The sequence below is a fragment of the Porites lutea genome, chromosome 9, assembly GCF_958299795.1.
Source record: "Porites lutea chromosome 9, jaPorLute2.1, whole genome shotgun sequence".
Taxonomy (NCBI): Eukaryota; Metazoa; Cnidaria; class Anthozoa; order Scleractinia; family Poritidae; genus Porites; species Porites lutea.
This window is the reverse complement of record NC_133209.1, coordinates 10730417-10757270: the sequence shown is the minus strand read 5'-3', so window position 1 is coordinate 10757270 and position 26854 is coordinate 10730417. Positions and strand designations below refer to the sequence as shown.

The 26854-nt window shown below is 39.0% G+C and overlaps 1 protein-coding gene across 1 annotated transcript; it reads right to left on the bottom strand.

Moving 5' to 3' along the window:
• Positions 1-920: 920 nt before the first annotated feature.
• On the bottom strand, positions 921-25623 carry LOC140947233 (protein transport protein Sec24A-like). The gene is made up of 28 exons (XM_073396292.1): positions 25252-25623; positions 22162-22305; positions 20796-21604; positions 20287-20394; positions 18790-18864; positions 18403-18492; positions 16419-16447; positions 15873-15975; positions 14997-15123; positions 14550-14659; positions 14087-14153; positions 13411-13529; positions 13235-13280; positions 13078-13133; positions 12127-12228; positions 11317-11418; positions 10142-10265; positions 9930-10029; positions 8672-8730; positions 8388-8561; positions 7839-7949; positions 7175-7218; positions 6449-6583; positions 5675-5812; positions 4979-5083; positions 3792-3884; positions 3463-3566; positions 921-2806 (listed from the first exon to the last, which is right to left on the bottom strand). Exons 1-28 carry the CDS (start codon positions 25466-25468, stop codon positions 2692-2694), a joined length of 3606 nt encoding a protein of 1201 aa, XP_073252393.1. The 5' UTR covers positions 25469-25623; the 3' UTR covers positions 921-2691.
• Between the last annotated feature and the right edge of the window lie 1231 nt (positions 25624-26854).

The following is a 26854-nucleotide window of genomic DNA, read 5'->3' as shown; positions in this document are numbered from 1 at the left end:
GTTTTTATATTTATCTAAGATCTTCTGAAGATGGATTTTCCATTTTTAACATTTCCCGTTAATACACTAAAGTGCAGGCTTGTTGTTAAAGAACCCCTAAAATATTTTTTTTTTTTTTTTTTTACAATAGTCATTAACGGTAATCTAAGATTTTCTGATACAGATAGGTGATGAGAAAACCCTCATATTCTCGAAAATGCGAAAGGTGCCCTAAAATCACAGAACCGCAACACAGAGAGCAGAGCAGCTTCACTGGCACTCAAAACAGCGTTTAAAACACTAAACCGATCGTTGGGCGTCTCTAATTTATGACCAAACTGATCAAATTGCTTTCATTCTCGATATTCTGTTGGATATCTTTCCTTTGGAGTAAATCCAAGCATAGCAAACTCTGCTAGCCAGGTTTCTTTCCGCTGTGGGTTTTAGTATGTTTGATGTACGAGGTCATTCCCGTCGCTGACATTCACGTAGTTGGCTTGTTTTTTTTTTTCTTCCTCTCAGGGGCGTAAACAAATGGACAGCGACGCAAACAACTCCGCACATGCTAAAAGCCAGGCCAGAAAGAAACCTTTGATCGCAGGGCGTTTAGATAACAACAAGAGCCATGGCCCTTGATAACAACTTTCCGGTGATTCTCAAAGAAGCACGCTGATCGTGTTAAGAGGTGGTAGTTCGGGCCGGGATAACGGATAGTTTGCAGGTGTAGCGGATGGGTGCAATCACCAAATGACGAGATGAAACAAAAGATTGAAACACACACTGAATAATGCCTACGTCACAAATCAATAGCTAACCAACAATAGTTTCCGCAACAACAAAAAACACCCGGATAACCGAACAGACTTCCTCTGTATTTGCGCGGCCTCATTCGATCTGTACTATGGCTTTTAGTAACCCCTACTCTCAATAAGACAACGAAATAAAATCTTATAAATACTTTTTAATGTCTCTGAAGTTGGTAATCACAAGCAACCAGTCCATTGGTTGCCGACAAACCATTGCATTCCAGCTTGGCTAGTTAGATGAAATGCTGAAAATCTATCACCTCGAACTAAAAGGTTAACAGTGAGTTCTATTCCCCCGTCTAAAGAAACTTGTCTTTTTGACATAACGTCAAGCTACCCCGCGAGCAGTGGTTTCTCCAGGCCGGACGCTGAAACCACTGCTCGCAGGGTAACTTCTAACTGGCACTGCTCATTGACCTCAATGACAACTGTCAGTTTTTAACCATGAAAATCAAGATTAATAAAACTCTTAATGATATCTTATTCCAATGGCGAAACGGTGCGAATTCACAAAAAAAAAACTACGCGCAAAAATAATCGTCCTATTAAAATCTCATCGACGACAACTGTTTTTTTTTCCTTTTGGCTACGTATATTAAAACGTGCCTTAAAATCTAAACTTTACTTCAAAATTTGCCTTCTGGAAAATTAAATACCGGTAGTTAAAATGTCTCATTTGCAGAGTAAGAAATATAATTCTTTTGCTTTCCTACTCTGAAAACAAAACATTGCCAAGAGGAATTTCAGACTCAGAGCAAAACTGTTCGCACAGAATCGACACAAAAAAAGAAAGGAAGAAATTCACCCAGGAATTAAGTCCACAGAGGCCTGTACCTACCACCGTTAAAATGGTTACACTCGCCTGACGAAGACGTCGTGACAACAAGTTTCAATATTTCAGTTAAAACTGTCTTGATCTGAGTCTAAAACTCCTTTGACGAAAACAACAAAAAAAAGAAATCCGCAGAATAAAAATTCGTAAGCATCCGCTTTTTATAACAAAAGAACAATCGCGCATGCGCACTGTTCGGATGAGTAATTTCAATTGTCACAATCAAAACTGAGGGTAACTGCGGATGATTCAGAGATAACCAAGCAGAAACGACTTTAACAAAGATTTGACAGACATTATAAATAGTATTATTCAAACCCGAGGCTTAAATCTCTGAAAAATGGGTGGTTTTTCCAATTAATAGTACTTTGTATTTCATCAGGCCATGTTTACTTTTAATTTTCCCGTATGGTCATAATCCACCAACAAATTGTTCGTAATTGGTGATACTATCCCCAAAAAGTCCGAGTGTTTCACATCCGCAGACGTAATGTAAGCAGTAAGAGAAGAAGGCAGTGTTTTTTAAACAAAGTACACCGTATTCCGTCGCGCAGTTTTACCAACCATACAGGTTTCTATAATCTCCAATAGCAATGAATTATTCCCGCAATCCCATAGCTTGATAACAGGCCTAAGGGGGAACCGTTGCTGTCTCCAAAGTTTTTTCCATTATTTGCCACGTGACGCAATTTTTTAAGAAAAAAGCTTGGAGCTCTGTGCGCGAGGATAGGGTGGGAGAGGCAACTACAAATTGTGTATTTCTGCCCAGGTTTCTTATGGCTACTATAACTAGACACCTAACATCTTTTTGTTTGAAATGTCTTCATCCTTTATGTGCGAGTTACAAGTAAAATCGATCTTGCGTATTGCTCCGTATATTCTTTCTATCGTCTTAACTTTGCTAAGGGTCAGCTCTGTACGTTTTTCTTTTCATCTACGTCCACATTGAACATTTCCAGAGTGCTGCAGACGCCATTCATTTGTCCCTGAGTTGGTTGAGAGCGGAATTATCCCTTTTATTGCTTCTTTTGCATTGTCTGAATCATCACCTGACCCGCTGTTTGATTAGAGAGCTCATTTGGAAATCTGCTTTTGAAGATGGACGAGAAACTCGTAATAAGACATAACTGACTCTGATCTGTCATCCACCAGGTTTTGAAGGAACAACATTCGAAATCGACTGTCCTCCCTGTAAAATGCAGAGAAAAGCACAGTAAGATATCAAAGAAATTGGTTTGTGTTTAATAACGTTACAACATATCTAAGCAAACAAAAGGAAACTTACAATGAAAGTTACTAAGCGGCTCGTGCCTACGGGCGTAGATTTGTTTGTGACATTTTTAAATACCAATTTTAAGAGGGAGTTACCTCTTCACTGACAGCTACATATTAGACGTCACGCAGTTGGCCTCTGAACAGACTTGTTTTCATTCTCGCTTCAGGACTTTTGTTGGACCGCTCACACGTTCTTAAAGTTTACATTTAAAGAGGTGCAGACGACCTTTTTATGACTTGGACAACGCAAGCTCTAGCTTATCAATCTTGATAACACTTAACAGCGTGCATGTAGCTGTAGTCTGTGTGATAGTTCTTGGATGTCACTTATCGCCATAGCGTTTACTGTAAAAAGGGTAATTCACACTTACATGTTACCTCCAACTTAACCACCCTTCAAGGAAGAAAAATTAGTTTTACGAACAGACTCTCGGTTAGAGTTTGAAGAGAAGTCTAGCTGATGTCTTTTTAATAAAATTCTTTAATGCTGATTGGTAACTTGAGGGATTATGCTACGTCTCGAGTCTCGCTAGGGAACCTGAATCACTTTCTCTACGATAATTAACATACCTTAGAATATATATGTTAGCATGACACGTTCTCTGTGACTGCAAGTAATCCACAAATGTCCTTACTCTTTCTGACTGGGGATTTTCTAACACTGGAAGTGAACCCTGCAACAGAACAAAATATTGCAACTCAGCAATCACCTACTTTGAATCACTTCGGTGAAAAGTGGGTAAGAAAAACTGAAAAAAGAATATCTACCCTTCATGAGTCTGAAATTTTCCATCGATCATGCATTGTGAAGGTTATTCTAAACTGGTAACTAAAAGAAATGCTGACTATTCAGTACTGAGCCGTCAGAGATTAAAGTGATACGAAGAAGAATTTCCTACCAAATTTTCTGGAATACTGCCAAAATTAGGGACATTGAACAGCGCTTGAATGACATCAATAGGAGCGTCCCGTGCAACCCAAATATAGAAAGCCTGAAAAAACAACATGTAACATTTCATCTTAGTATTTTGATCACTCACTGTCAAATACATTCGATAATGTAATGCGCCATCACGTAGCCAATCTAAACACAGCAAATAACGCCAGGAACAAACCCTTAAACAAAAACAGCCGAAGTATCAAGGCTCTAACGGAGACAAATTTAGGCTAGTGTTCATACTTTAGCGGATAGCTTTTCGTGCCGCCACTAAAAGCTATCCGCTATAGTATGAACACCAAGAGACTATAAAGGGGACAGAGAGACTATAAAGAGTCGAGCGATTCCTTTTTCCCAGGTGAGCGCCGACTCATTTCGCTTCAATATTCAGGAATACTCTCTATCTTTTTACGCTTTCATTGCCTCTCGCCCGACATGTTTTGCACGGCGTTTGGTCATGCGAAACCTCCATGAAACATCCACGCCTCGCGCGAGGTAACTTTATCCCGATTCTAAAAATAACTCGAGACGAATTACCTATGAAATAGGGTGTATATGGGGGATGCCCTCTCTGTCCCCTTTTTAGTCTCTTGATGAACACCTATCCGATACTGGTGACTCTTCCCCACTATAGAGATCGGAGAGGTGCAGCTTCGCTCCCTTACAGAAATAATTAAGTAAATATTTATTTAACACAGTTAACAACAAGGACCGTGCGCGTGCTCAGCGGTCAGCCGTTTGGCCCAAGCGCGGTCAGCCTTGCTTGCATCACCTCTATTTGTGAACACAGCTTTAGAGGAGGCCTATAGCTGAAGCTAAGAAATGCCGGTTCTTGCTTAAGGAACCATTATTAAAGTCTAATGACGTTTGTTTGATTGTTTGTTTGTTTGTCTTTACATCTCTGCACATAAGAAGAATGGGTTCCTATTTCCTGGCCTGCGAATGCAGCCGTCTCTCCTCGCTTCTCGCGAAACGTACCTAGTGGCGAGGAGCGGGGATACAAGGCTGCATTCGCAGGCTACTTCTTTCTAAATGTGTTCCTTGGATGCTGTAGAATCCAGTCTTCTGTTAGGCAATAGCCCTGAGGAGGAAGCCCTCAGATAAACTAACTTGCTGTTTGCGTTTGATAGAAATTATCGCCATACTTACATGACCCGTGTCCATAAGGAAAATTCCCTTCCGACTCAGCTTTTCTCCCGATAAGTGATAGATAGGAGGTTTTGCAACCAGCCCTGCTTTAGTTTGAATAGCGCACTGTGGAAGAAAACATTTTTAAAATCATCATGTTCTAAACGAGCAAAAAACTGGGCAAGAAATGCGACCATAAAGCTTTTTGGGATCGTTTGGAGGGATTGCCTAAAGGTCAACAAACGTGGCGCACTACAAGAGCTGTGTTCCAAACTGCATTTCAGAAATGAATCTTATCTTCACTACTTAACAGTTTTTAAAGACCCTGATGCACGATATCTTATTCTTCAGTCAGAATAACTTTGACTGAGAGCGTCTTTAACAGGTGGCTTGCAGCTGTCCGACATATTTGTGTTGTCCCTCCAAACGATCCTTCCTTACTCGTTTAGACTGACATGGCTAATTATGGAGTCCAGGGCATATAAAACAAAAAAGTGATGTAAACAGGGAAGAGGTTTGCCTTGGTTGGGCTGTACGGAGGCTTCCTCTCTGAACCCCTCTCACACACTGTAATCCCGTCGCTTTCCCTAATTTTAAATGATTTACTTGACATAGCATAGTTAGTAGAGTACTAACTATGGACATAGCAACAACTGCCTCCTTCTTCGTCCCCCACCCCTCAAAATGCTTTGGTGGGCTGGCAATGGCAATGCTCACCTCATCTGACAAGTCATGAATTGGGTACATCTTGGGATAAACAGACAGCATGGCCAGGCTAAGAGGCATCACTTTGAACTGTTGCATCGCAAAGCACCGCTCATCCAAGCGGCTGCTGGAACCAAGACGAAAAGCCACCTGAGAGGATCAAACAACATAAACAAAATGTCAGGACGGAAAATAAAACCAGATAGGAGATATTCAACAAATATGAACGACCTAATTCGATTGGCATGGATTGATAATGGCAAGGCAAAAGTGTCAGTGAGAATAGAAAACTACAAAAGAGAGCACAAGCATCTTTGTTTCCTATTTTGGCAGTTACCGACCTTCAATAAAAACTTCGAAAGGGTAACTTTTCCATATCAACAACAACGTTTAAGATAACTAGAAGTCAGCACTTTTTTTGTCTTTGTATCCTTGTTGCTAAGCATAAGGAAGAAGTAAGATTTTTGGAAACTTGAATGGTTCGAATTTTGATTAATATCATTAAACTCGTTTCTGTATTGGTGCTCTGACTCGGAAGTTTCTGGCAACAACAGAAGGAAACTGACCTCAAAATATTTGTTTACCCATAGAGTACTTTAGGATGGAGAAGATTACTATGGATTACAACCTACACACTGGAAAACTGCTGGGCTAAATGAAACGTTAACGTAGCTCCACAGAAGCAACACCGTGTTGCTTTTGATTTCCTCCACTACATGCATGACGCAACAAGATGATGCTTTCATTAGAAAACAAACAAACAAACACATCTGTTCAAATACATACATGTTTCATGATGGCCAATATAAAGAGAGGCAGTAATCTGAGGGAATGAGGGGCTAGCAATCCACTGCTTTGAGGTTGATTTGCCACTGATGTACGGTACACTCCAAGAGTGTCTATACAAGCATTCATCAGAGCCTAACAAACAACGTGAAATAGTTCATTGTCAACAGGGATCTTGATAAGCTATCTGTCAGTCAGTGAGTGTGTTTAAACTTCAAGCATTAAATCTTTTTCGCAAACTTTTCTGTTATACTGTTTAATAAGTAGTTCAAGCTGCTTTAAATATTTAGATTTGTGATCCTGTTTGTGATACTGTACTAGGTTGTTCTGCCTCCCTGTATCAGAATTACAGATATATTCTCCCGACTACTAAAGTGCGAGCAGTGTTTTATATTTCTTTACAGTCATAAACGACAGTAGATCAAGAGCACGCGTGAGAGGCGAGCAGAGAAGCCGCGTGGAACGGGGGCGAAGAAAAAATATTTTCCCTCTGTCCATCCTCATATCTCCTCCTGTTTATCATTACTTTGCATTATTTAACTTTTTCATTTGGAGTGTGTGGCTCGCTCGCGGTAAAAACCAGCCACCGCGTGACTCTTCTTATGAAGCTTCTTCAGCATTTCTTTCATTAGCTTGCCGTGAGAATTCAATTGTTTACAAACTTAATTACTGGGTTTGATCTACGCCACTAATGAAGAGAAAACGTTCTATTTATGTAGCACTAACCTCTCTTGCATCGCCTAACGAGGAACTCAATGTTCTGTCAACAGCTGCGGAACAAGAAAAAAAACATTGCAACAGTCAGTGAGGTACAAAACTAATTTATTAATCAATGATAAATGAACCGAGAGAAAAAGTAAGGACAATTCCTCGAGGTATTTGAGGTGGATACAGGAAAAAGGCCAGATTTTTAAAGGTAGTCGCTGGCCACTGGATTTTCACGCGTTTTGAGAATTGCCTTGTTATTTTTAGTGAGTTATCAGTGATTTGGTGAAAAACGTTGGGAAGCACTTTTAATTTCGCATCCAAATGGTATGAGCAGCGCTTTTTGTGGTCATATTCTTACTTCTACCTCCTTAACCCAAAGTGTAACCATGATAACAAGAAAAGCGATCCAGTGCGTCCGAAAACAATTAAATTAAGTGATAACTTGCAAGTATGGGAACTGATGAGAGAGATATAAAGATGGCTGACGGTAATTTACCAAACACAAACACAAAAATCTCGATGGACTCTCTTGCAATACTCTCTCACTGGTAAATAAAAATGAATTAGCTCCTGAATGGTGCCGCATTGCCTTAGTTCAACTTGATTTCAAAAGAGAGGCAAAAACTCCAGCTGATTTGTGCAAGCCAACAGATCCTTTTGTTTAACTATTAAGTGCACTCACCCATTTTAGCCAAGAGTGTAGCGATGGCTTGAACATCAGCTGTGGCATATATATCGGCCAGCTTGTTAGTGATAGGTAACGCCAGTGTGTGCACTCTGATACGCCGCTCACCTGCAAACAAAATTAAACCTTAACTTACCAAGGGACTGCATTTTATTCACTGCTTTACTCAACTTTAATGCACGGTTTCCGGTTTGCGTAAAGTCTTTCTAGTGACCCAACAAAAAGCTTCACTGCTCGTGGCTTCGACCTTCGGCCGAAGATCTGTCGCCTACGGCGACATCGAAGAATCCCGCCCACGAGAAACAACCTCTGGTACCCGAGGTAACTCAACTAACGCCTTGAAGTAAAAGTGTCACTTATGACATTAAGTAAAGAGAGTGATTGACGGTGCAAACAGGCTCGATTACCAGCCACTGTTCTGGAAACGAGCCCGCGCTTCTTCCCAGAACAATCTCTTCTCAAGGAGGCCCCAGAGAGCAGCGGAAATCGAGCCTGGGGTGCAAAGAGAAGGTACAACTGCAACCGGTTTGTTTGATTCAACATTACCTTTAGTGCTTGTATAAAGAAGTGCGGACTGAAACACTGCGATATTAGAGTCTGTTAACGAGTCTTCAATATCAATCTGCATACTGAATCCACTATCAGGGCTGACATTTGGCAAGGAAACTAGGTCCGTTGAGCGTACAAAGAAGTTGCCATGAAACGTGTGAATAGAAAGACCTGTTGAGAGAAAAAGGGGAGGGAAAAACAACGTTGAAATGCTAAGTCTTTAAGTAAAACAAAATATCAAGGTGCGAAGAGTTTAAGCAGAAACTTTACTTGCAATTTACCTTTAGTACACCTGACCCTCATGACAGCTTCAAATCCAATCTTCCTTGTTAGATAACGACTGCAAATGACAAAGCAAAAAAGTAGATTAACGTTCATCTCTGTTGTTGCGGGTGTGCGGGTGACCAGAGGAGCCTAAAATCCTGAGTCTAGTTGTTCGAAAGCTGGATAGAGCTAACCACATGAAACTATATCCAGTGGATAACACAACTGGTTTCGCTACTACTTATCCGCTGGACTAGATACAGTGGATAGCACTATCCAACGTTTCAACAACCGCATCCAGGTTGCTATTACAAACGCGCGACAAGTATGAAGCCACATTCTTTGCCCTAAGAATGAATGTCATGCAGAGAACGCAATCACGAATGGACCTTTTTCAATGCACGTTTGGACCTTTTTCATGTGAAAACTGGGCAAACTACAGCGTTGGAGCAAGAGCATTGTGAACATTGGTCTCGCTAGCAGTTATTATAAGCGGAGCTCTCGCGTGCGCAGCGGAGCACCATGGGTAAGAAAAAATGGTCACCAATAGACGCGAGAAAATTGGCAATCACGTGACCGTCCGTACGTTCGTCCACCCACTGCATGTAAGTCGATGCCAAATGTCACCTTTAGTACTACTACACTGACGTGGATATTAGAGAAAGAGATATAGCATAACATGTAAAAATCAAGGGAGACGAAGTTCGCTGAAAGAAAAACAAGATAATTTTATAGCCGCGGTGAGAAAACGAGAAATGCTAGCAATGCGGCCACCAAGGTTTTAAAAAAAGGCAAACAGACACTTTAAACATACGACATTTCCTTCGTAAAACGTGTAACTAGGAAGTTTCACGTTTTAGTCGGGCAAAACAACGGTAAAGAAATGTACAAAAAAGTGTGCTGTTTTGGCTATTGAGACCCTTTTTTTTTGCAGTTTTCGTTGCCGTCGCCGGTTTAGCATTACCCGATTTTATTTTTAGTATATTAACGAGAGCTTCGCTTTTAGCCCTGGCAAAATCTACATATTTCTAGTTTGCAACTTTGAAAATAACCCTTTAGAAACACATGCCTGTCACAAAGCTGTGATTTTCTCATTACAGTAAGTAATGGAAAGCTACATGTTTTGGCAACACTAAACAAAATGGACAGAATTGTTGTGAAACAGCCTTCATAAATCATCATCGCCCACGCAACTGAAAACAATTCTTTTTGAAGGAATCTTCCTAAGATTTAATAGGAATACAGCATTAACCTTTAAAAGTTATAACTACTTACACAAATTCATTTTCAAATTTTTCTGCTGCTGCTGGGTTCCTGACCGCATGGAAATCTGGGTAATACATCACTGATCCACCAGAATATTTAGAGGCACACACTGAGAGATTAAAACAAAGAACATTTTAATAATGTGTAGCAATTGCTTTGTAAAGCCTGAGAGATTAAGATACCACGACACAGAGGTATTTATCCTTTACCAGAATACTCACTTAATGTTGCAATGTCAGCATATTGTCCTGACAACAAAAACAGGTCTACAGCTACTTGCTCAGCAGCACAGTCCAAGGCAAACTTCTTGTAGAAATCTGTTGCTGGTGTCAGATTCTGAACATCCTACGCACGGAAAGTAAGCAAAAATGTTTCTTCATTAGGTATAAATTTACAGAAATTAATTTAAGTTTTCACTTAGAGAAAGTTTCCGTTAAACAAAGCTAAAAAAAATGCCATGCGCAATGGAGCTTGTCCACAATTCGAGTATCCCTGAACCGCCCGTGTGGATCCACGTCCCTTCTACCACTTATGAAGTCATCAGTTCAAACGGTCAACTTGTACAGGGCGAAGAGTCAGATCTTTTAAACCATACCAGAATGAGCACGATTCAGTAAAGGAGGCCAGAGAAAAAAGGCAAAAAAAACGTGTAACGTTGACCCGAAAATTCCCATGAAAATCGTGTTTCACTACTCACCTACCTTTCCTTTTAGCTAATCATAAGATCCTAAAAGCTTTCCCAGAAACTTTCCCCTCCAAAATGAAACCTAGTACAGTGTAAATTCCCAGCAAAAGAAAAAAAAGCGAGACAAGAAAAGCGAAAGAAGAAGGGAGGAAAGAAATTTTGTTTTCTGGGCATGCCCAAACTTCGGAAGCGAATATTCTTCATCTGGATGCCGATCAGAAGGCCGCGACGTGTACGTTCTGTAAACGGCTTTATGTAAGTTTTCGCTTTTTATACCCAGACACTGACCACTCGACTAGCTTCAAAACGCGTTCCCAAGAGCGAATGGATTAAAACGCCTCAATTCAAAGCAGAGCTATCACTTAGTTTCTAAGCTGTGGGGACGGGAACTAAACAGCTTAACCATGAAAATAGCTGGGGTCATGTTCTTGGTAGCCAGGGGAAATCTCCAGCCACTAGCCCATAATGCCAGCCCTGCAAAGTCACACAACATCTTGCTAAAAAAAAACCCTGATGATTTAGAATCAGCTGCAGCTGTTGGAGTGCCACAATAAGATTATGGCATACAGTGTATGTCATGTAGCATAACTGTACAGCACATGTTGATTTGTCTCTTGGCAGCTGAGAGTCCTGAGGTCAGAGACTATAACTTGTCTTATAACCATTGAGAGACTTTGTCTCGTGGAACATGCATATTAATTGGTAACCAACCTTTGGGCTGGATTTCTGTCCATCCTCTCTCTTTTTTAACTCCCCTGGACCAATATTAGGAAGAGTTGTCTGAAACACTGTCACACGGCCACCAATAGGACCCTTCACATATGAGGAAAAAAAAAAACATTAACTTATCACAATGGCTAAAAAAACATAAGCCTTCTTATATTATTATGTCTGTTGTGGTTCAAATCTATCTTTAATAGGGCATCTGCACGATGACCACGTCATTTTACTACTTTGACCAGAATCCTTCAGGGTTTTCCTTTCTTGTGTAGATTAGTGCTACTGTTATTCAAACCTCGCTGGGATTTCCAAATTTAAATATGAAAGGAAAAACAAAGAGGATTCTGGTCGTAGCACAGTAGTTAAGTGGCACCATAGTGCAAATAGCCTATTCGATTTTTTTTTTCTTTTTGGGCGTAATAGTGTATGATATTTTTCAAAAAGCAAAGAAAAATAATATATTTTCATGAAGAAAAATTAGCGACACCTGATCTACCTGTGACCTTGATACCTCAATGAAATAACCTCTCTCTTAGCCCCAAGCATTGTATGTCGTTACAAAAGCCATTTATCCTCTCAATGGCAAGGTTCTCTTTTACTATAATCTACAATGTATGGCAAATACCAGACCACAGTGGAACCTCTATATAAGTTTGGAAATATTGAAGTTCTTTTCCATATATTTTACTACTACAGGGGCCTGTTCTTTATACCCAGAACTTTGTTATATAAAGGTTTGTTAATAGAGTTTCCACTGTATTTACAATTGCCTATGTGTAAGAGAAGGATGTGGCTACTTACAATTAACTTTAGTGCTGCCTGCATGGCTGCCCCTGTGGCACTGTGCACATTTGGATTCTTGCTGAACAATGTTGGAAGAGAGTCTAGTAGCTGTAATACTAGCTGAAAAACAAGATAAAAAATATTATTACTAACACACTCAGATCCTGATTAGGAAAGTAGTTAATCCCTGAGTAAGAGCCTTTGATTTTGTTGAAAGGTAATAATTTTAAAACTTCTTTACATCTTACGTGGCAGTTGCAGGAGAGAAGTATTTGACAGCCAAATTGAGAGATCGTGTGTAACATTTCACACTGTGTACAGTACTAATCATCTCCTTCAAACACAAACATCTTTATTGTGTTTGTGATAGAAATGCTCATTTAGAATCCCATAAAATGATTTATTAAAGTGTACCAATAAAAAGTAATATGTTCAGAGAGGCAAGATAAAAATGTTTGAATTAATAATACATTAATAGATGCCTTTAGTCTGTACATTTTGTTTTCCCATTTCAGACCACGCGATGTTACCCTAGAGAATCATTTCTTTCAAATGCCATCCTATCCAAGTGCATTTGTATGCACGTGCATAATGTATACATTCCAAACCATCACTGATTAAGTGGAGTATCCCTGCTTGCCTTTATACAGTGCCAAATACAGGGCTGTGCTCTAGCAGAGCCCGGTGGCCCCTGGTGCCTAACTTTTGCCCTTGGGTGACTAGAAAATCTCAAATTTTTCATACAAATCATATGCTGGACACCCTAGATTTTACAGTTTCAGAGCACTGGGTTCCCTTCAATTTTCCTTAGAGCACAGCCTTGAAATATCATGAGCTTAGAAGTTTGATACTACCAGTAAGTTACATACCGCTGATCTATTCCACATCACAGTAAACTCAGATGAATTGAGTTAAGTAGCCCATAGAAAAATTGATAACCATTGCTTTTTAAAGCAGAGTCCTGCTCACCTCTTTGCTTTCATTTAAATTGACCAGCAAATCATCCGGGGAAGGCAGAAAAACATCTAAAAATACAATAACGAGACGTAGTATCAATTTTTTGGCTTTCACAAATACATGTACAAGCACTAACTGTATCGTCTACCAAAATGAAGCAAGCACATACCTTCTAAATCTGATACGATATGCATTTGAGGTTGGCTAAGTTTAGACTGCAAAAAAAGGAAAACGAAATAAATGGATGAGTTCAGTGTCTTAATTAGCGCAGGGAGAGGAAAAAGACTTCCAGTATGGAAGAATCTAACATAATTAGCATAAGCCAGTTATGTGGAAGTCACCTACCTTTAAGCTATAAAAGTGAACTGTGCTATTAAATGTTATAAATCCAATCTGTGTTCTCAGGTCTCCTGGCATTTTATCAAGGTTGTCTTTTAGTAATTTACAAAACATATTTAGGTAACCTGAAAAACATAAGCAGTAAACAGTAAAGTAGTGGTCTCTGTAAGATATATGTTGTAGTTAACTTTTTATCTCAGGTAATTTTTGTTTTTCTTTTGTTTTTGGGTATAGTAATGTATGCTAATGAAGTTGAAAAAAAAAAGAAATATAAAAATTACCTGAGATAAAAAATTAACTGCAACATAAAAGACCCTCTAAAACAGTCTAGAATGGATCAATGCCTTTCTTTATTCATGTAATGTCCATCTTGAGTTTCAATTATTAATTTTACAAAAAAGTTGTTGGTTAAACTTCTGCTTCTGCATTTTTTCAACATAATCACCAGGGTCTTTTAACTCATATTAATAATGTCCTTTTCAAAACACTTTTTAAGAAAATTTGATAGGCTGTGAATTCAGAACAATCAGATACAATGTACCCTGTTTTTTAAGCATTCCAATTCACAGAGAGAAAAAGATTAATCAACAAAAACATACTATTTAGTAAGCATAGTATGGTAAAAAGTAAGTTGTCATAGCCCAATATCAGTGCTATTGACTGCTGAGAACCATGAATGTACCTGTTTCTAAAGCATTGAAAGAAACATCCAAAACAAACAGGAAGACCGCTGGCTGAGGGGGACGCAGCTGAAAACAAACACAACACATTTTAAAAAATAAGTATTCATTGATTAGTCTGTCAAACTTCTTGAAAAGCCAAATATTAATTTTTAATTGTATTCAGGCTTGAAAATAAACTTAATGTGGCCTTACTTTACCAAGTTGGGAGCTACAATGCATGCCCTTCATAGAGGGGGTGGGGTGGGGGGGGCACACACAGCACGTATGATATAAAAGTTCTATTATTTTGGATTATGTGTAATAATGGGAAATACAGCTGTATTTTCAAGTGTCCTCAAAAAATATCCCGGGCAAAGGAAATGATAGCTTGTCATATATCATGGTAAAAAAGTATTTGGGTTTCCTTTACAAATGACATACTCAGTGGGCAGTAGTCTCAGGGACTAAATTTTATCTGCTTACCATATATTCTGAAGGTGCTATAAACTCTACAGTTGCAGTCCTAACTTCAGGTCTTTTGGATGGATCTCCATACTGCCTTGTTGTAGGATCAAAACAGAATTCCTCTGGGACTACAAAACAATAATAATTATACAGAAAGCAGGTCTTAAATTTAAGTTTTTAGATAACAGTTACTAACCCAAAGGATTAGCAGATAAACAATTTTACTAACCACATTATAAAGCTTACTATCCAAGAATTTGTTCTTGAATTTACAATGCAAAAACAAAAAGGTATTTGCTTTTGTCTGTTAGGATACGGAATTCACTGTACACATGGCAACACACTTTTTTTTTTCAGGTCATTTGTTTGATATCATAATAATATAAGATCAAACAGAGGAACTTGCAGTATGTAATGATCCATTCAAGATGTTCAAGGGATAAGATAGGTCTTGCAATGACATACCTTCATTTACTCTAAAACACATTGGGCATCTCCATCTTCTGGAATCCGTGAAAGTCACAAAAGGATTGATATAAGTTCTACAGGAACGGCATCTTGTTATAACAGAGGAATGTATAACTGGAAGATTCTGTGGAAACACAACATTAAGACTTCTAATATGTTTCTTTCCAAATGAAACATGTCTTCTAATTCTTATAATTTATTCATGAAGTAGGGTTAGGTGATTAAAAAAAATGAGAACTGAACTAGGTTGAAAATTCTTAACCTGAATTTAAATTTAACCTATAACAGATATGCATGTACACTGTACATTCACAAGTACACAGACAGGTAAGCCTATTTTGTATTTATTTAAATCACAGTTTGAGTTATGTCATAATAATAATAATAATAATAAAAACAATAATAATAATACTTTACCTCTCCCCGCTTAGGGCTTTTCAGGGATAATGAAACAATTATTTAAATGGAACATAAAGTGATTAAGATTCCCAACTAGCCAGAGGCAAACTAGTTGGCTATTTACAAGCATAGCCCAGGACTTGAACTCAGAACTACGAGAACAAATCCAGCTAGCGGGTCAGGATGGGACTTGAACCTTTTAACCTCAGGGCCTCTGAATTACAAGCCCAATGCACTAACCACTAAGCCATGCCACCTCGTTATAATTATGAAAATGCATTATTTCCCTCAGGAAGTTAAATATGTTTTTTTTTTAATTTCATAGGTTGTTGTAATCAAACAACTTAAAAGATTCTGAAGGTACTTTATCAAAACAAGTTACTGTTTTGCTTGTGAAACTCTTCATATATAAGCAAAAAGTATAAATTCATTTGTTGGTACAATTCAAAGCATTCCCTTCACTGTGGAACTGACCTGCAGATCCTTAAATGGATGAAGATGAATTCCTAATGGGAGCTTAGATTTTGTTAAAAGGCTTTTGGTTTCAGGAACAGCATTCAATGTACAGCACAGTACACTATAAAATCAAACAAAGAAACAAACAAAAAGAATGAGTCACAGTCTAAACAACAGAGCAAAATGTCATAAGTAAATGTACAGTGGATAGATAAGTCCTTAGTGACAATTCACTGCAGCAAGGCAGATTGACTGTACATGTACTTTTAATAGCCTAGGAAAGGTCATGTTGAATGAGGGTAAATCAGGGGCTTCTGAATACATATGCCCTGATTTGATCTCAAACTATGTTAGACAAGGCACACCCTAACAATATTGATGTGTCTCAAATAAAAAGTTTCACATCTACCATTACCAGGTCACCAAAAAAGCAAAACACAAAAGTAAGTATAGGTTAAAGAAAGCTCTGAAGACAATGTATTTGTTATTGACAGCAAACTCGTCTCACTTGGTTTCAATAACAACATGAGAGCAAGTGCAATCAAAAGGAAAAATGGATATTACCTTGGGTCACAGTTCTTCTTACGAATATCCTAAAAAGAAAAGAGGAAGTATAGAAGAATTACATAAAAGAAACGAAGCCAACTAACAAATACAATGACAACTTTGTTAACAACAGATTATGATTGTTACTAATAAAAAGAAATCCTTCTTGACTGTTTTATTTTCTACATATGAAACCTTTTCTGCCTTTGCATAGCCTGATATAAACATGAGAGGATGTTGGGAGAATTCAAGACAGATATGCAAACCCGAGATACAGTCAAGAAAGACATGTCTGCACACACAAACCTCCTTAACTAACATTCGTTTTTTTTCAGACAAAAAAAAAAGTCCAGTAACAACCCTATATATGTAATTTTAGATCACCAAAAGGTGACTTTGAAAAGCATAACCATTGAGCTTGAAAAACTGCTGTTAACAGTACATTTATTATTACTGTACTATTACTGAAGTATTAAAAGACAAAGATGATTACCTTGATGCAACCACAGGGGGCCCACACAATCTGTTTGTGTAGCCGATTGTTATTTTATAGTAAATGTACTGGATTTACCGTTTGCTTCACCTATAGCGATATATCGCTAACTATGTATATAAATCAATGATAAATAAACGTTGAATTACCTTACCTGTGGTGTATAGTCGTCCTTTTGCCTCAAAAGCGTTTTTTTGAGCAATTTTGAATGAATTTGAGTTCGCCGTTGACTGTTCCATATAATAGAAGGACAAGGGAGGAATCCTAGTTTTGAAAGGGTTCCAGTGCTGGAGCGATTTTTCCCCCCAAAATCGCATCGCTCCGCTTTCAAACTTTGCAGCATAAAGGTCAAAAGATTCGTGATTCTTCTCGTACCTTCCAATCGAAAATCCATCCAAACGGCCCGGAGCTAGCCCTCGAAGAAAATCAAAATCCCACAGTATTCGAGCGACTGGAATGCATAGCAAGATTCATACGTGCCAGCCGGAAACCGTCCCGCTGATTGCCTTTTTTTTATTGGATGTCGTTAAACAAATGGTTAAATAATAACTGATGAAGAAGACTTGGTAAACATTTGTTGTTTAACGACATCCAATCAAAAAGAGGCAATCAGCGGGACGGTTTCTGGCTGGCACGTATGAATCTCGCTACGCATTCCAGTCGCTCGAATACTGTGGTATTTTAATTTTCTTCGAGGACTAGCTCCGGGCTGTTTGGATGGATTTTCGATTGGAAGGTATGAGAAGAATCGTGAATCTTTTGACCTTTATGCTGCGAAGTTTGAAAGCGGAGCGATGCGATTTTGGGGGGAAAAATCGCTCCGGCGCTGAACCCTTTCAAAACAAGGATTGCTCCCTTGTCCTTCTATTATATGGAACAGTCAACGGCGAACTCAAATTCATTCAAAATCGCTCAAAAAAACGCTTTTGAGGCAAAAGGACGACTATACACCACAGGTAAGGTAATTCAACGTTTATTTATCATTGATTTATATACATAGTTAGCGATATATCGCTATAGGTGAAGCAAACGGTAAATCCAGTACATTTACTATAAAATAACAATCGGCTACACAAACAGATTGTGTGGGCCCCCTGTGATGCAACCATGATAACACGAGAATAAAATCGCGAAATCCTAAACCTTAGCTTCTTTCACAGGTTGCATTAAACAGATTTGTCTTTCTTGCTTTTGAATTTATTACACACGTTTCTTCTTTTCTTTTTCTTTGCTTTTTACTTATTATCTGTGATATCTGATTCATAATAGAATTAATTTGGCATGCCTCAACTAGCATTTTTTTGCTAACTGCGTGCCAAGAAATGGAACTTGCAATATTATGATAATAAATGTCTTGTCTTGTCTTGTCTTGTCTTAATACTCTCACAGTATTATTAGTAAAGACAATACCTTGTAATAACTTCAACATTGCACTGATTCCGGCCCTGCTCTTTATCAACAATATGCAGTTAAAAATCCTTAGGCAGGTAGAAAGAACCATCCACTTACCTGTGGTAAGTTAGGTGTTGGGTGTTCAATTGGGGTTGTGGGAAGGACATGTCTCTGTTCCAGAAGATTGATAGGTTGAATGACAGATGACTGTTACAATGTGAAAAATCAAACAAACAAACAAATCAAACCAAAAGTAGCATGCAATTTCTGACCTTGAATAGTATGTAATTGAGAATGAAATCCTATAAATATCAAAGGACAGTGTGATTAATCACATGAATGTTCTTTAAAAATTTATGGACATTGTATTCAAGTGTGTTGCAGCTCATTATATGCAATATGCTGTAATACATAATTTTACAGTTGAGTTTTAGAATTTGCTGATAAAACTGATATGATTATCTTTGATAATAAAGCACTATTATTGCAGAGTATTCACTGTACCTGGACTGTAAGTCGCCCCATGGGACCTTCCAAACCCATTCCACCAGATGAAGGAAACTGAGAGAGGCTTGGACCCTGAAAACAAAGTCATTTAACATTTTTCATTTAACAATGTATTTTTCTTATCATCTGCACTACAGAAAAAAAAAAACATGTTACAGTTAATTTCAAAATACCAGTTTGTAAAATCTGTTGGGGAACAAATGAAGCAATTAAGATGCTAATAATACCCAATCAAATAAAAAATTATTGCAAAGTTTGAAAGAAAGTTACCAGCATCAGTATGAATAAAAGTTGGACCTTGCAACACACAGTAGTCTCTAAGTGTTTTTCAGTGAAGCAAATCTGTATAAAAACTAGGAAGAACTTACTCTGTCATAGTTTTATACATACAAATTTGCATAACAAACGTATCCCTGGAGAGCTAGAAGTGGATCAGCCAAGTCCTGGCGGAACTACTCAAACCAGTGTGCAAAGACAGTGGTGTCCGATAGCCTGGGGCTAGTGTATTTTGCTGTCAGGCTAGGGAATTCTGTTCTTACCCGATGGGTGAGTGATTTTTTTGGGGGGAATTCAAATTACAGAAGATCTGTAATCAATCCTGTTCATCAAATTTTGTTCAGGCTAGTTGAAATGACTTCCAGGCTAGTACATGCTAGGCACAGCTTGTCCTAATGGCAAGCTGTAACATTGAGTTTCTTTGCACCCTACAAACACATACCACAAATACATTACTGCAATTAAAACATAAGCATGAAACATTCACAGTCTCATGGAATTTCCAAGTTACATGCACACAGTAAAAGTGCATGTTCACTCTTCTGTCTATCCAGTGATTTGAATTCATGACCAATGTGCAGAGTTTTGATTACATGTATGTTCACCGAATAACAGTTCTGATCGTGAATGTTTGGCAAGTACTTTGAATTTTTGAAAATCAAGTTCCTACACTTGTAGTGTACCCTAAGTTATCTTGTGAGAATGACTTACCTTGCAGATACAAAAAATAACAGTAAAACCCTCCATTAAGCGGCCAACCACGAGTGGGAGAAGTGGCTGTCTAAAAAGGTTCTGTTTTCAGTGATTTATGGACAATTTTGTCCCAAGGAACTCAGGAAACTGACCACTTTAGGCCTCACTGATATAAAGTTAATGGTCAATCAAACATTCTTTTGTTAAAATACTTTCTGTTTTTTGCACCTGATATACCGTGGCAGGATGAACCCAGTCAATAGAGCGCTTGACTGCAGAGCAGGAGGTCGCCGGTTCATTTCCTGGGGCCAGACCAAAACTAAAATATCTGAGAAATGAAGGCACTTCCTTTGTCTTGCAAGCAGCTAGACCTTCACATGGCTCAGATGACCACATAAAATGGCAGTTCCATCTCCAGTTGGAGAAGTAAACAAGTGTCCCCAATTAGTACTTTCATGCTAAATACATTGACACACAAATAAAGTGCATTTTTTTACCATTTTTTTTTATTCAAAAAGCACTTACAGTAGGTTGCTGAGCCATAGCAGGCATCTGTCCAGGATACATCTGGCTTGTTTGACCAGGAACATTCATCATTCCAGCTGGAAAACCAGGCATAGAGGGTGGTACAGACTAGGAGGGAAAAAACAGTTATATCAGAAATGCTTTTAAAATTATGGCACATTTGGTATTAGAAAACTAAGAAATTTTTGTATTTGTATGGGCATGCACTTGTACTCTGTTCTCTTTCATTTTTTTTTTTTCATATGTCAACTTACAAATTATCATTTGATCATTGTAGCCTCTCTCTCTCTCATGAAAATGTTCAAGTTAATATAGAGGTGTTCACATGATGCCATATTGGTGTCTTAGTGGCAACCATGTTGGTAATCCAAACCAATCCTTTGGAAGTTAAACCTTTTTTCTTATGTAAAAACTTTCTTTTGTTCCAATAAATTTGCATAGCTTCTCGCAACATGTGAAAAGGCTCTGTTGTAATAATAATCATTCTTTTTTTAAAATTTAAGGTATACCTGAGCAGGATACATTCTTCGTCGTGAAGATATAGGCCTTGTACCAGCTTGAGAGTCTTGTCCCATTGGGGGATAACCTGATGCCAGACCACTGTAAGAGGTTTGAGGCATGGAGGACCCCGGTAAATTTGATGGAGGAGGTGGAGTTGATCCCTGTGACACCAATGAACCAGGTGGACCTACAGGGGGAGGGGGAGTGGACCTTGGAGATGGGCTACTACGTTGTCCAGGATAACCTGTTCCTGAGTCGCCTGGCATGACAGGCCTCTTGGGTTTGTTAGAATGAAGAGCTGAAAATGATTGGGTTCCTTGGGGCGCAGATGTTTGGTTTCCCTGAGGAGACAGACCAGCTGTGTCTAAAGGTAAACCTCTAGCTTGTCCTGTGTAACTCGTTGTCTGCCCAAGTTGACCCTGATGCATGTTTGTCTGTCCCTGTACAGGCAATCCAGGCTGTTGTTGACCTGGGAGGGTCGATCCAGACGACGAATGAGGCACTGGTTGGTTGGGATAAGAGGATGTTACAGGAGTAAACGCTGACCCAGCCTGAACGTTACTTGTGGGTGGGGAAACAAACTTACTGACAGGAGCTTGTGAGGAGAGCCCATTTACTAGTGCAGCCCCAGGTGACAAAGGTGCTGAAAGTCTCTGAGAAGCCTGTGTAGGAAAAGTTGATGGGTTTGTATTTCCAGTAGACCGCAGCTCCATTTGATGATGTCCCTGAGGTGATGGTGTGAACCCTGTAACTGGACCATTGACAACTGCTTGAGATGCAGGAGGTCGAGCAGCCGCTGAGGGGAAACCAGGAAGCCCTAAAACAACAGAAATTGGGGCAAAATATTGACAAAAACATCATTATAATTTAAGCAAGGTAAGAAAGAATAGCTGAATGAAAAAATTGGGAGTATTTAACTCATTTTACAAAATTCAAAGTAACAAGTGGAACATTGTAAGTTTTTCATTCAAAATGATGACTGACCTCTAACCTGAAATAATCAAACATTTTGTACATATAATTTTTGGTTGTACAAAATTTCAAAACTCAAAAGGGACACAAAAAAGGGAAGCTCTCCAACCTTTATATAGCTCTTTATGATTATTCACTATGGTAGAACGTAACATCCTTTAATACCCTGAGGGACACATCTATAACACTGCCACCTCTCTATCACAGATAGTTTTTCTGGTCCCAAAAATGCCAAAGTTCACACAATCGCTACCACTATAGAACCGGCACTTCTGCAAAGGGCTCTGCCCTTCGGTATCTACATTGAGGAGGTGTGACAATACTGTCTTTGTGAAGAGCTGGTTTACAGAAAGACATGCTTTACACAAACAAGTACATATAAAAAGATCTGTGTTTACTCACCAGATTGTTGATTGACTGGACTTCGCCTTGGTGGTGTGGCTGATGGAGATGGATTAAGGGAGGAGTTATTCATCGACTGAGGAGGTGCAGCTTGGTACATACGCTGCTGCTGTTGTTGTCCAGTTGGTGGTGAGCCTGGGTATCCTGAGAATCAAAGGAAATTGGATTTGTTCAAAAGAAGACAAAGATCATCCCTAATGCCATCATGCGTATTAAGCGGTTGAACCCAAGGCGCTAGACACCCACTTTACACAGACAACGTTCCAGCCAGAAAATTGTGCTTGAGGGCCAAAGTGGCCCCTACAACCCATTTTTGGGGGGCAGATATTTCAAGAAAGGGCCAACGTACCAGTATCTCTCTAATATGCAAAAGAGAAGAAGCAGTTGGAAAGTTAAGGAAATGAAAATGCCAGTTCATTTGAAGCTGACATGGAGCGTTCCTTTTTATACACAATAGAGGAAATCTTTGGTAATAAAGCAAACAGTACAATCAGAATGTACGCAATAAAAATAGTAAGTAATTTTTTTCATCTCATTTTCCACTTCACCATCAAGATCTGCTTTCATTTGCTTATTCTGAACTGCTTTGTCTCCATCCACTTTTTCGTTACTTCTGAGAAAAAACTTTTGATAGACCTCGAAAATGCGTTTGTCAGGTTTATCCTTTTTCAAGACGCCATGATGGATACCCATGAGCTTCTGCGATATTACAAAAGCCAAGTCAAGGCTTAGTGGTCTCCAGACCACTCACGGTAAATCAGGTAAACTCAAGAAGATTCATCGATTGATTTTCATGTTGTGTACAAAGGTAAAGGAGTCGTTTTTCTTTTGATTAAAAATTCTATTTAATTGGAAAATTATTGTAGTTGAAGTAACAGAGACCATTTTAAGCCCAGGCAATTAAAAAAGGAAAGGGCCATAATGGCCCTTGAACGCTTTTGGTGGGGGCCATCTCTCGATCTTTTGCGGGATTCATGCAACAGCGCGCTCTGGCTGGAAAACTGCACAGACATGTTAAATTAGGAGCAGTTGCTTTGAATTAGGAGCAGTTGCTTTGTTGCCCAAATAGGTAACAATTATTCATAATTTATTATAATTTACTGTCTTTTGAAATAGCCATGTAATACAGATGTCCAAAAGGTCCATTTACATGTCAAAAGAGAAGGTATGTAGGGCTGTCAATAAGGTTCGGGGGCCAGGGATTTCCCCTGGCTACTCTTCATGTGAGTGTTAGCAACCAAAGATACCTGTATGTTAGACCTCATCAGCAATGCAAAGCCAACAAACATGCACAAGCTCAGGATTTCTACAAAAGTTCAAGAGCCAGATGGTAAAGAAGTGTACCCCTGTTTCACAGCTAGCCAAGCCAAATAGTCCTGATACAGTTGTAGTTCTTTGGTGATAAGAGGTTAAGCTATCATTAACTATAATTTATCATCATGGCTTGTGATATTAATTTTCATGGCAGTGTATCACAGATGTATTTTTAGTCCTTGATTCAGTAGTAGGAACCAGAAGAAGGGACACTTCCATCAAATGAAACTTTCCTGGTCACTTGAAAAGAACTTTTATTGTTTTGGTCTTAGGGACAATTAAAGCAACCTTGAAGTTGATTGCTAACAAAGTTTGAGCTTGTCAACTCAGAGCAGAGCTAGCTAAAAACACTCACTATAGTGAGAATATGGAAGGAAAAAGTACCAGCTACCATGACAAACTGAAAAGTGGTCAAAGTGTGTGGTAGTTGATGATAGTCGATGACAGCTAATGGCCTAAAGGTGGTGCTAGTTGAAACTATAGTGGAATCCTGAATTTTCAAAGCACCCTGGGAAAGGTAAATTGGTTCAAATTATCAAGGGGTTTGAAAAATTGGGGTAAAATTACAGTGTTTGACTGCTGAAGGGAAGTTATAAGTTTGGTTCAAATCATCGGGAACTTCAAAAACCAAAAGGTTTGAGAAATTGGGATTCTACTGTACATGTACCATCAACTACCATTATTAGAGAGCTCTAGATTCTAAAACAAGTACAACTACGAGTACGGGATTTTCTCAATAATAAGCGGCGTACGCACATGAAGCAGCATCATTTTGGCCGGAAAATATGATAACCATTGTCATTCTAGTACATGTTTTTGCAAGAAAGACGTGGTGATGGAAGCAAGTTATCAAGTGTTAAAGGTTTTGCCATTTTGTGACCGGTAGAGGGCTTAACCTCCTTCAATAAAGATAACAGTGCTAACTTTTCTGGTGAAAAAAGTACGGTGAAGCTTTCTGAAGTGTTTAGTTTTTTAGTAGACGTGAAAAACGTAAAGTCAAATCTCGCACTTGTAGTTGTTCTCATACTCAAATCTAAAGGTCTCTAATGACTGGCCACAAGGTTACGATCAGTTTTCACTTGGTAAAGCAAGGGGACTCGCTGGTGACAAAGTTTGAAACAGCACACGGCAACACATTCCAAAATAAAACACCAAATAGGTGAAATTGGTTCTATAATTGCAAACTTAGCACATTAATGTCTATACTAATTTAGTTCAAATAAGTGAAAACCAAACAAACAGTAAATTTTAACGATACATTACCATTGATGATAAATTACAGTGAACTGTACAAACTTTTAAGAATGAGCAATCTGGAAATTAAAGTCTCGTTTTCAAAGTGTATTTTTACATGTATTTTACGAGCAGAAGACTTCCAGAAACAAAACTTATTTGGCTGAAAAAACCTGGTATATTACGCGAGCTTAAGCCACAGTTTACACTTGCAAAACTATACGCTGACTTGAATAATTCAGAGTTGCAAGCTTAAATTATACAAGGTAAACACAGGAGGAAAAAAATACCGGTACAAGTACGTCGATACCACGACAGCGAGAAACCTGTTATCATAAACCGATGACGCCATAATAAATGAGAAAGTCCAACGAAATCAGTTTAACTGCGATTCTCTAGTTGGATAAAATTTCACAATATTTCTCTGTCTTCGAAGGTGAAATGGAAAGAATACATCATAAAAATCAAGGCTGAAATTAACATCTTGACGAGAGGGTGACATAATTTGCTTGTAACCCAATCTGTCATTACGAATTTCCTCACCTCTCATGGTCGGATTCATCTCTTGAGATATTCTCTGAACTTGACTGTTCAAACTAGCTGTATTATGAGCTCCCTGGCCTATTCCTTTTTTCTCTTGCTGCACAAATGCACCATGGTTCGGTGAAGGATGAAAATGGTTCCCGGCGTCGTGGTTGAGGTATGGTTGCTGTTGACCAACCGAGAACGCATTACTCGGTGGTAACCTTGCTCCAGACATCACCCAACACACATTTAACAACTGTTTTCTGATCCGTTTTAAAATAAGTTTCACTGGCGATTTTTAAATGGCTTCTGATAAGCGTGAGGGAACTTAATTTTTTGACTATATCGATAAAAGATGTACCCGATTTGCAGCCACGAAATGCAGATGTCTTTGAGTATGCGCAGTAAACGTGTTCCAAGCAACGTGGCAAGAGCGATGCATTGCGCACCGTCACGATTAACGCGCGTGACATCGCGCACTTAAATAAGAGCTTCTCTGATCTCAAGTTCCATTCCCTTTTTTACCGGGGAAGAGCGTTGCGCAGCATGAGGGCCCTAGAGGACACTTAATGAGGTGCCTAGACCTATCTGAAAGTATGACTCTCCAGCCTCTGGTACTGCTATACACATAAGCTTCTCCCCCACTTTTAAATTTGTTCCTGCGGGCTGCATCGTGAGTTTACCGCTGGGTATTGCAGGGCTGTAGGTGAACGCGCGGGTGTAACAGCTTAAACTGGAGGGGTTGGGGGATCGAGTTGTAGGACGTGTACTCAGAAGACCTGCACATACTGCAAACTCCTCCGTGAATTTACTCCGGTCCATTCCGAGAAATCTTTTGCGAGAAAATCAAAGTTCGTTTTGCTGGATCCCACTCTTTTTGCAAAACGTGAAAAAAAGTACACAAAATTACGCGTATCCCGTGTCATCCCGTATCGTGACAGACGCAAACGAGATCTTTTTTGAGAGATAGTGTGATAGGAATGATTATTTTCCCTTATTTCAGTCAATTACAATCAGTCTATTATGCTAACCTACGAAATCAGCCGTTTCTTCTCGCTCGAGCTCCTCGCCGATTGGGACGTTTCACAACGAGAGACGTCGCCTACTTCTTTCGAAACGTCCCAAGCGGCGCGGATAGGGGCGAGAAACGGCTGTTTTCGCAGGTTGTATATGCCCGAAAGAGCCGATTAAAAAATTAACATCGATGAGTAGTTAAATTACGCTTTGATAAATTGTGCCAGCATCATTTTGGGCATAATTCGACATCACGAGCATAATTTTCGTCTATTTCAAAAAACAAGCACTGCTAACGTATTTGCACTTTTGGAAAGTTTTGCAGCGAAAAACTGTCATTTCCTGATCATGCAACTAATTTTTTTGGTCCGAGAGTAGTGTTACAGGCTAATTTAAGTAAAAGATCGATTATTTTGTCTCCACTACACAATAAACACACATCACGATCACGGCTATTATTTTTGTCTCCACTACACAATAAACACACATCACGATCACATCACGATCACGGCTATGAGGCGTGGGCTCGTTAGTCAGCCAGGCTCACTTAAACTACCTAACCGTGAACCCTCACTCACTACAAAATAAAAGAAAAACTGAATGTAGG